Source organism: Lingula anatina, chromosome 3, assembly GCF_051362555.1.
Source record: "Lingula anatina isolate TDL-2025a chromosome 3, LinAna3.0, whole genome shotgun sequence".
NCBI lineage: Eukaryota > Metazoa > Brachiopoda > Lingulata > Lingulida > Lingulidae > Lingula > Lingula anatina.
In genome coordinates this window covers 10772108-10783088 of record NC_141769.1, presented here as the reverse complement: position 1 = coordinate 10783088, position 10981 = coordinate 10772108, and the positions used below count along the sequence as shown (strand labels likewise).

Sequence of the window (10981 nt, the reverse complement as noted above, 5' to 3'; positions counted from 1 at the left end):
CTTCTTCGCCGTTCATATCTACTGACCATTACCGGGTTATCAAATATACAATTATAGTATTTTTTCTGTCGGTAAGGAGAAAGAGAGATAGATAAGAAAAAGTAATGAGATGGGAAAATGTTTGTATCGTTATACATATCTATTATGCCGTACAAGGAATCACAGAGCAACCAAATCCAAATCCATTATTCAGTTACATTTACGTATTTAAAATTTCTATCAATTGTTTGCACAATACTAAGCAGTATTAAATGAACAACTGAGCATAGATAAAAAGTTGTTTGAATAAATCACGTGTACTCTGTTGTCGTTGCAAAGCAAACTTATTACATTCAGAACTCTTCGCTGAAATCTCGATTATTTCAGTGAAACATTAGTTTTCATCAGTACCTAATTTTACCATCATTTACGTGCAAAAATAAGATGATATTTCAATTCTTTCAACTAGCTTTAATACAGCTTCATTTAGCAAACGATGTTTGGAACTACTTCGAAAAAAAAAAAAAACGTATGAAAAAAATCTGTTTGGGTGGGTCTCCCATTTCATCTATTACAGTCCAATTAACAAGCCAAATATGGTAAAAGGCCATTATATTGTGTTTTTAAAAGCTTATCACAACATCAATAACAACATTATATTTTAAATCTAATTATGAACGTTATTATGGAAGACACAAAATTGCTGTCCATCGTAACTTACAAAGTTCTGTTGATCATATACATGCAGAGACGTTGTCTGGTTAAATTGTCGCTACACAGAGATCGAGACAGAGGCTTTCAAATTTTCACGGACACTAAACTTTGCCATCTTTTTTGACTGTTTTACTGCTTCAATAACAAAATTGTAACAGATCTCTTTGTTTTGCATATGTGCAGCCTAATTTTTATTTTTTTAACTACTTCGAAAAAATAGTGAAATACAGGTACGAGTCTAGAGCTATTTTTTGATAGTTTTCCAAATTATCTTTGTTGATCCATCCTCCATTTTTGACCATCTTTCGACAGAAAAAAATAGATACCCGTCGATATAAACTTGAAAATCTGACGTCTTCCGGAAGACGGCCTCATTCCGCCCCTGAAATATGATAACTTGCAGCTGCCTGTCGGTCAGTGTAACTGCCAAGCTGTGGGGTGTGCAACTGCTGATCTAACTGTTTTAAGGTCATGTTATTAGCATGATTCGCCTTCGTCTTATCATTTTATAGCATGTTGATTGGCATTAACATTACCTGGTAAACTATGCACTCTGCGAGTAGGCCTACATTTTTAGTCTTCAGTGTCTTTTAAGACACTTAAAAGTGAGTTCTGATATTTTTGAAAACCCGTTTACTTGTCCTACGTGAGCATTGAGTACACGCTGGCTATGAGATCGCATATCTATCAGCCCTCGCATGGTGCAATTATAAAACCAACAACATCATTTTGAAAATTGTGATTTTCCACTGAAAAAAAAAACACCCATTAAGCCATGATGCATACATAATGAGCACGTGCCTCCGTATTATATATAAAGCCGTTTGTGGTCCGCGTGTGCTTGCACCTCCCACAGCCGCGACAGATTGCAGGTCAGGTGAGCATCAGCAAACTTTTTGGCTATTTATTCTAACTTGCAACACGTTTGCTCCTTAGTAAATGCTCGACTCAAGTTTGTCTTTGAAGAAGTGAAAAGGTTTCATAATTTCTGACACTATTCGTAATTTTTTCTCTTTCTCTCTCCTTTCACTATTGTTTTAAAATATTTGGTTTTTGAATTTACATCCTTGAATAGTTATTTTTATCACAGATTTAACGTTGATTGGTTTTGATTTTTCTTTTTTTATTATTTTTTAGTCGTCAACATCCTCGACAAAATGGAATACAAAACACAGTTGTTGTGTGTTCTGCTTGTTCTGGCAACAGTTACTATGGTAACGCAAGCAGAGCTCGGTCGAAACAACTATGTGTATACAGGAGGTCGCATCTACCCTAGCTACTACCATAAGTACCCATATTATCCCAGCCACTACCCCAGCCACTACCCTAACTACTATCCAAACTACTACCCGAACTACTATCCGAACTACTACCCGAACTACTACCCGAAGCGCTACCCGCAGCACTATCCACACTACTACCCCCAGAAGTATCCGTATTATCCAGGTGGGAAATATACTATCCAGGGCTAATTACAGGTAGGTAAATTACGGAATTAATTGCTTACTTATTAATCCCAGATGAGAAATAGAATCCGTAGGCTGGTAATTTTATTACTCGATTTATCAAAAAAAAGTTTCTCATTTTGGTTATATTTATTTGTCAAGTCTTCATTAGATCGATTATTTGGCCCATTATTTTAAGATTACGTTTTAATTTGGTATTTTCTGGTTTTCAATCCTCTAAATAGAATATTGTTAAGCGTAAATGTATTCAGAAATTTCAAAATTGTTTTTTTATTAACAGATCTCCCTCGAAAACCAAAAAAAGTTGACTGATTCACGGATGTCAGTAGCAACAGACGAAGAAATATTGGCAGGAAAAACGGACAATTTACGACGAACATTATAAAACCATTATCTTATATTTGCTAACTTTATTCAAACAACCGGAAAAGAGAAGAATTTATTTAAATATTTGGAAACTGACGATGGTCTCGTTAACTCGGAATTTTTAATTTTTGTAGCAGTGAAATGAAATTGCGAATAGTTAACTGAATCAGAGAGAAAAATTGTGCAGGCACTTAAAGGCACAAGGAAACGATATCTATTTTTCTGAGATGCACACTTAAATATAATGTTCAGAATATTTGATATTTGACGTACGGCTTTGAGTTTTTCAATAATAGCGTTTATCACAGCGATAGACCATGCAATCTAGAGGTTTAAGTGAAAAGATCTTTTACATGTATAAACTGTTTCTTACAACTTTTTTTCCATTCTTGAGAAAAATAATATCAGATAATACTGTATTTCAAAATGAAATAAATAGTTTACATACTTTTTCTAGTTGTCATCTGAAAAGCCGGTAAAACGGCCACCTTACATGAACTTGTGAATTAGGATTTACATATAAACTGAAGTATATTAATTGAGCTAGTATACCATATACTTTGAAAATGACAGAGAGTAGCTCGAACCGGTGGATATGAGAAAAGGCACCTGCGGTTGCATTAACTTAACAGTAGCTTTCTCTTTTGGTGCTTGGGGAAGTTACTTCAAAGTAATATTGAATATAATTCAATTTCCATTTTCTAACTCCATTTAACTAAATTACACAACTTAACTTTCTTTTAAAATTTTAAAAATTGATTTCTGGAGGATACAGCACTGCAAGGCTCAGATGGCAATGTTAAACATATGAATGATATCTCAGTAGATTAACCCCTACATGTATATAGAGTTTCGAGGGAACATAAATTATTTAATCATACGCCACCCTGAATAACAGATTTCACTGGAAACACCGCTCTAAAACCTGTAAGCTTGCTTTGTCCTGTGAAACTCAGGGTGAACTATGCAGGATTAACACACATGTATAGCACTGCAAATGCGTTTTTCACATCAATGGTAGTAAATGTAAAACACTTTCCTGATTTAATTAATTCTCAAAATTTAGAAATACAAAATATTCAGATGTATACACAGTGCTACGTGAATCACTCTCACGCATTATTTTTCGGCAATAGTACTTACCGTCTGCTTTAAAAAATGTACGGAAAGTCCCAAATTCAGCGTCGGATCCAGGATTATTTGAAGGGAGGGTCTGAGGATGCGAAGCCGACCCTCCCCCTCCCTCTTGGCGTGGGGTTCGGGGCCCACTTTAGTACAATTATCGAATTTTCACGGTGTTCTATTAATTTGCAGTGGTGGATTTAGAGGGGGGACAGGGGGGTCCTGACCCCCCCCCCCCCTCTCTTTGATTTCTGAAAAAAAATCGCACCAATGGTCCCCGCTTGAAATTATAATTTTGACAAGCTGAATCATAGTTCTAAACTGTACCAAACGGCACCATTTGCTCTCTAAAATACCATTTTGGGGGGGGGGGGGGGCTTAAGCGGTCCCCGAACCCCACGCCAAATAATCCTGGATCCGCCCCTGCCTTCCCCTTTCCTCTTAATTCTGAATACTATGATATCCATTGAAGAAATACCATTTTTTTCTATTGGGCCTCTACAAGAATTATCTGTATATAAAGGAGGCGCAAACGAGCGTAATATCGCGCAAAAATATTTCCCATACTTCACTTCCCCTCCATTGACCTACTAAACTCTATTATTGTTTACTCGAGCTTTTTGTACTCTAGCAGTGTAGTCAGTTAAGATTTTAAGGACAGGGACCAGGCAGGCTTGGTTAGGCCAAGAAGTTATAACTTCTTGGTTAGGCTACACTTTTAGACGAACTCCCGTGTGTTTCAACGTTTCTTTGTGATGGCTAATCCTCAACCACAACCCCCAGCTGTAAATGGGGATGGAAATATTGTCTATGATCAGAAGAAGCATTTCGCAAAAGGGTAAGGATTTTCGAACTTAAATACTTGTGCAAACTACTATGGGAAATGCTATTAGTAATGTGTTTCTCAGAAGAAACATGCCAATAAAGGGTAAAACTGTCTCTCTGTGTATAGTACTGATTTAAATGTATACAGTACGAGGAGAATCACGTACAGGTGCACGCTCAGATAAATCAAGAGCAATATGGGCTAATATGAGTGTTCTGTGTTAACCTAGTTTCGAACCATTTTTATACCAGTGCACATTTACGAATTGATGTTGTTTAACATGTCCATACTATAGGGTCTCTTAGGTTGCACCGGGCGTTAGATGTTGTTGATCACATGCAGTATTATAAAGGGGTCTGTTTAAGTGGTAAATTCAAGCGTTGGAATGTTTAGAACAGTCGCGTACGCACCCTTTGGTCCACCTTCCCATTCCCTCCGAATCAAACACGTTTAACAATGAACAAGATTCAAGTTGATAACTTTTGGAAGTGTGCTAGCTTCCAAGCAAAAGAATCTATAGGCCTACCTATGATCTTTTAGGAGTGTGTGTTTTAATATGCTTTCGATTCTAAAAATATGCGACAATTATTTCTCCTTAGTTATGGACATAAATTCTACATATCAGAATGTTTTGAACGTTAACCTTATGTTTTCCAGATTTATTGACGCTTCTCTGGTGGTAGCAAACGCAGGGCGCCTAGACACTCTCCTCCAGACCACCACACGTGATGTGAAGTTCTACGTGGTTCTTGTTTTACTTATAATGTGTGTGGTACTACAGCTGATTCTGGCCTGGATGCTTTGGTTCAATGTACGTGAAATTTTTATATGTATTACGTGTGAATATAAAATCCATTTGCTTTGATTGTCCAGTTCCTTCGATCAACCAAACCTTATTTCTTCAGTTTGCGCTTTTTACAACCCCTATTTTGTTCATTATTTGCTTACATAAAAAACTTTCTCATACACTTTTAAATATGAAGGAGAGATTTTCCAAAGTAAAAATGCAGCTAACAATATTCACATATTCTTTTATTTGTTATCATTCAAATCTTCTATTTTTGCAGTCGATGTACGGTAAGATTGAGCCCGGTCCGGTTCCTACACTGGAAGACTGTCTCAGTGATGCTGAACTGTTCGAACAAGCACAAAAAAGACGCGCAAAGAGAATTAACAACAGAGATATCGCCAAAAAACTCGATGACGGTGCGGACCTCGCTCTACTTTTTATACTTATTCTCAATATTTTCATCACAGCATTTGGAGCCAAAGGGTCTTGAACATCATTATATACGCTGACGTTACGGTACGTACGGCTAATTGACTGGATGTTCATTCCAATTTACAGTAAACCTTCCATTTTTGAATAGGAGACAATCTTGCCAGCTGGTTGCATCTGGGCCGCTAACGCGACACTCAGCGTTTTAAGCTATGTAACATTGTCAAATTTGAACTATTGTGTGATTTTATTTCATTTACATTTTTGTTTTATTTCTCATTGTGATTTGTACTTTGTCAAACAACTTCACATAGAAGTCCAAAATGAAACTGAATTTTTAAGCGTGCATCAGAAGCTTTAAATATTGCATAAGGCCTCGTATAATGTCATATACTTGTAGGTCTAATATTAATTGCCAATGCAAAATCTCTATTTTTCCTAAAAATCAATTGTATTCATTATTTTGTTGTTTTTTTTGGCGAAACTTTCACGAGTTAACAGTTTGACATCTACCAAAGGAGGTCACTACTTGGGGGTGTATCGCACAGCACATAACTAGTTCAGATTTGATGCAAACGATTCTACATATAGATTTGACTGTTGTGTGTTTTCTGTTTTTTTTTCGTTTTGCAAAAAAATAAAATAAATAAAAAAATAAAAAAATAACACTTCATGTGATCAAAACCAGTCTTATTCAGGCAATCTTTAGATGCCATGTTTCTGTTGTGCAAATAAAATGAGATTTCGTTTTGAAGAACACGTCTTGTTGTTTATGTCTCCTCCATCCCAGTTTACCACAAACCTTCATAGTCCCACTCACATCAAGAAAGAAGGACATAAAGAATATAGGTTGTACGAAGTTTGGCCAAACAAGGCCGCTTTTATTATATAACTCCACTATCTAAATAATTTTAGCTATTTCTAATACATTTACCCATATGTAGAGTTTCAGGGAAATAAAAATATGAAACTACCCCCCCCCCCCTTAAGAACAGATGTTGCTGGAAATTCTGCTCTATTATCTGTAAGCATAACTCTACCGTTTCCAGTTGTAGCAACCGTGACCTATGAAACTCAGGTTTGACCGATGCAGATATATAACATTGTACTGTCATGTCAATTCATAGAAATACTGGGGTAACGCTTGTTGCATAAATGGTTTTCTTTCGCTGATAGTTTTGTTGAATTAAATGTTAAAAAATAGTTTATCGAAATGGATGCATGGCCTACATGTAGGATAGATAAATAAAAATGTACCAGCATGTAAGTTTAACCATAGCTTTTTTCCTTAAAAAAACACCCCCTTTTCATGTAAACCCCGAATACAATGATATCTGCAGAAAAAATACCTTAAGCAAACTATTTTTCAACTGGGTCTCCACAAGGATTACCTGTATATGAGGCAAGCGCACTAAGTAAACGACGTGCCGCGTATATCGTACAAAAATATTTACATACACTTCACCGCCATTGACCTACTAAACTACATACACGTCCTTGTTTACTCGCGTCTTTTTACTCTACCAATAGGCCGCCTAAAGTATGATAAGATTTTGAACGAGGAACCTGGTACAGTCTTCTGTGTCTCGACATTTCATCGTGATGGCTAATCCTCAACCGCAAGCCGATGAAATCTACAATAAGAAGAAGCATTTCGCTAAAGGGTAAGGGCTGAAATATTAATATACCCTTGTCCCACCGGATACAAACTACTATGGGAAATGCTGTTAGTAATCTTTTGCGGAAGAAACATGCCAGTAAAGGGTAAGACTGACAATCTATGTAGGCCTCATAGCACTGAATTAAATGTACGCAGACAATCAGATGAACGAGTCCAGAGAATCTAGGAATACTGTGAATATGCTATGTTAACCTAGTTACATGTACATGACTGGGTCGTTTATACATATTAAAAGTTACTGGAAATTTTTATATTACGGGGTCTCTGGAATTTTGGCAGGCCTTTTATGTTGCTTAACAATACAGCAATATATAAATAATATCCTTTATTCATACTTTTTACATCAAACTAGGCCGGTGTGAATGTACATGTATATGTAGGCCTATATGTACAGAGATAAAAAAGAATAAGTGTTATTATACATGTAGGCCTACATGCACGTGGATAACAGCTACATAGATCTGCACATTATACAGTTTCCTAGTATATGAAATGGACCTTTGTATTATTTATATCATTGTATAATTGTATAATTATAATTGTGTAATTGTATGATTGTAAACACTACAAAGTGGTACACGTAGCACATTTTCTTTTCTCAAAAGGCCAAAGATATTATCACTGTCTTGTTTGGGTTGTTCATTATGAAGGAGAATTTGACATAGTTGTTCAAATATGTAAAACATGAGTTTCCACTTCGTTCTACTTGAAGGAGTTCCTTTCTGTATAGAGGCAATTAATTAAAAAGTGCTCTTTATCCTCTTTAACTCAAGTGTGACAATTTTGGCATTTTCTTTTTTTTTTTTTTTTTTTTTTTTTTTTTTTTTTTTGTAATTTGGTACGGTCAGTCAAAGTTATACTTTCAAGAGGGGAATATAGGGGAATATCGGTGTGATTTTTTTTCAGAAACTGACTCTCCCTTCCCCCTAAATCCGCCATGCTTTATTTTTTAAATATCAGTTCACAGTAGCTCACTAGACAGCTAACTCACCTTCTGACCCCTTCAGTAAATTTTCTCCTTATATATCTTCACATATGTGGGAATTGAATTGAGTGGGATTGGTTTTATACATGTAGTTCTAATCCAATAGAAGGTTGGGTAAACTGAAAATTAATTTATGGAATTAAACAACAAGTATGATAAGGCCCTATGGTAATATCTGGTGTGTACGTGACGTTGATAGGCTACATGTGGTTTTGATTTACACTCGCTATGATTTTAGTTTAAGTGCACGTACTTCAGGTACTTGTCTCTGTATTACTCTCATTGTTTTAGAGCTATCAACGGAGGAATTAAAACTGACTTTGTTCATAAAAAACGATGCCGCTGTCACGTTTCAAGGGGACAACAACTAGCTGCGGTTTTTTTTCTGACCTTGGATCCAAATTTTGAATCCTATCAGGTTGATCTGGCCAGTGATGTTTGGCACTCAAGGTCAAAAACATGATAATAATTTTATTTACTCGCGACAAAGGATATATATCCTGTGTTGATTGTTAATTTCGCTCGAATGATTGAGACCCTAAACGTTTGAGGCAATTCTTTTATACGGTATTAACGTAAAGTAAATTTCAAGATAAGCATCATAGTGCTGATCAGACACTGCCTATTATTTAACACGAAGCGATACTACTTAAAAAGAAAGCAAAACTGATAACTATGATAATCTTTATCTGTGATCTTTCAGGATATTTTATTGTATTGAAAAGTAATTGCTAATCTCTCTCTCTCTCTCTTTCATATATCAGCATATAATTGTGAATATATACATCAGAATATGTTTTGTACCTTATGTTTTCCAGATTAATAGATGTCTCTCTCATGGTAGCAAACGCAGGGCGCATGGACACTCTTCTCCAAACCACCACACGTGATGTAAAGTTCTACGTGGTCCTTGTGCTACTTATTATCTGTGTGGTACTACAGCTGATTCTGGCCTGGATGCTTTGGTTTGATGTACGTTTTGTACACATGTATTTAGAAATTGAAAGCTGTGACAATGTACCAAAACGGATTTTAGGGATAACCCCTTTACAATGTCTTCAAAATTTATGCGTTCAGTCTTGAAATCACATCGCATTAATCTCGGCTCCGAATCTTTACACAACCACAATTTTGTTTGCTTAAATAAAAAAAATCTATCCCACCCATTTTTGATGGTAAAAGGTAGATTCCAAAGGAGAAATTGCTGTTATCAATGTTAACACTTTACAATATAAAAATTCAAAATCTTTGTTATTTTAGGCTATGTACGGCCATGTTAAGATCGGCCCGGCTCCTAATCAGGAAGACTACCGAAATGACGAAGAAGAGTTCGCAAAGGAAGCAAAACGACACATAAAAAAATTGAAAAGGAAATTGTTGGCAGAAAAACTCTCTAATGGTTCCGAGCTTGTTCTACTTCTTATTCTTGTTCTCAACATTTTCATCACAGCATTTGGAGCAAAAGTTGCATGATGCGTACACCGTACGTTATATATTGACGTTACATATATCTTTTAATTCAGTCACTATGGAAAACAGGTGAAGACTTTCTGGATGTTCCTTTCAAGTTACCCTGAGCCTTCTTCATATATTCTCGCAGGCAACATTGCCCACTAGGAGGGACCCGGTGGGGTTGAAGCGGCTCAAGGAAGGCTAACATGGCAGTCTGTTGCAATCTATTATACACAATCAACTTTTGAGAACTATGGTTGTCTTTATTCATTATATTCTTTTGTTTGTTTGACAGTGTGATGTGTATTTCAGCAATCAAGTTTACCTACAAGTGCAAAATGTTCTCGTCTCTGTAAGCGTGCATCAGACGCATGAATATAGATCTTGCTAATAGGACAATCTCGTTGTATGATTCCATATCGGTCTATCATTAACTGCCATTTTAAAATTTGACCTTCCTTAAGATCTTATGTGTATCAAAACTGTATTTCTTCTTTTTTGGCCTTAAAAGCACATTTTCCACATATTGTTCCACTTTTGCAATGAGGAGAAATTCACCATCCTTCCCATTTGGGTGATCTTATGTGACTGGCAGTTAACCATTAAGACGTCTCTCAATAGAGGGCGCCACTTGGTAAAATATCACTCAGCACATCACCGGTTCAGATTGATTTGATACAATCATTTATAAATATAACTCTGACCGTGCGTTTGACCATCAGAAGCAGAATTGGCACAATACAAAACACCGGTGAAATACAAATAATATCTTTCCTAAAGACTATAACTTTATGCACCTATGTTTGTAAACATATTTTATAAATGCATGGTTGTGATAAGATTGACATTCTGTACTTGTACAGTTTTCCCAGATTTATGTTACTGACACTAGTGGCTTAAGGGGAATGGTCTGAGCATGTTCAGCGCTGACAATTTACCTCATCTCATTTCAGTAATTTTATGTATTTCAATTATTGTCCTCATCATGCAATACACCATTTAATCATGTTCAATACTCCATTTAATTAAAAAATGTTTTTTCAGGTAATCTATGATGTTTTCTACATGTTATTCTTGTGTGATAAAGTAAAATATTTTGGAAACATTTCATGTTTTCCTTCACTATATAAAGTAATCTTCATTAATTTAACTGGTGTCTCAGCAATCAACA

At 35.9% G+C, this 10981-nt stretch overlaps 3 protein-coding genes across 4 annotated transcripts; all 3 read left to right on the top strand.

Moving 5' to 3' along the window:
• The first annotated feature begins 567 nt into the window (after positions 1 to 567).
• LOC147762903 (uncharacterized) lies at positions 568 to 2977 on the top strand. Its single transcript, XM_087009678.1, has 3 exons — positions 568 to 1570; positions 1831 to 2171; positions 2440 to 2977. The coding sequence occupies exons 1-2, from the start codon at positions 1483 to 1485 to the stop codon at positions 2163 to 2165; spliced, it is 423 nt and encodes a 140-aa protein (XP_086865804.1). The 5' UTR covers positions 568 to 1482; the 3' UTR covers positions 2166 to 2171; positions 2440 to 2977.
• Positions 2978 to 4236: 1259 nt separating this feature from the next.
• On the top strand, positions 4237 to 6449 carry LOC106167200 (ninjurin-2-like). The gene is made up of 3 exons (XM_013545922.2): positions 4237 to 4485; positions 5131 to 5284; positions 5541 to 6449. Exons 1-3 carry the CDS (start codon positions 4403 to 4405, stop codon positions 5751 to 5753), a joined length of 450 nt encoding a protein of 149 aa, XP_013401376.2. The 5' UTR covers positions 4237 to 4402; the 3' UTR covers positions 5754 to 6449.
• A 717-nt stretch (positions 6450 to 7166) lies between these two features.
• On the top strand, positions 7167 to 10916 carry LOC106157692 (ninjurin-2). Of its 2 annotated transcripts, none has more exons than XM_013533413.3 (3): positions 7167 to 7356; positions 9177 to 9330; positions 9619 to 10916. In XM_013533413.3, exons 1-3 carry the CDS (start codon positions 7295 to 7297, stop codon positions 9829 to 9831), a joined length of 429 nt encoding a protein of 142 aa, XP_013388867.2. In that variant the 5' UTR covers positions 7167 to 7294; the 3' UTR covers positions 9832 to 10916. The 2 variants fall into 2 exon arrangements, with proteins under 2 accessions (XP_013388867.2, XP_013388869.1); XM_013533415.2 differs by having other exon boundaries at positions 7172 to 7456.
• The last annotated feature ends 65 nt before the right edge of the window (positions 10917 to 10981 follow it).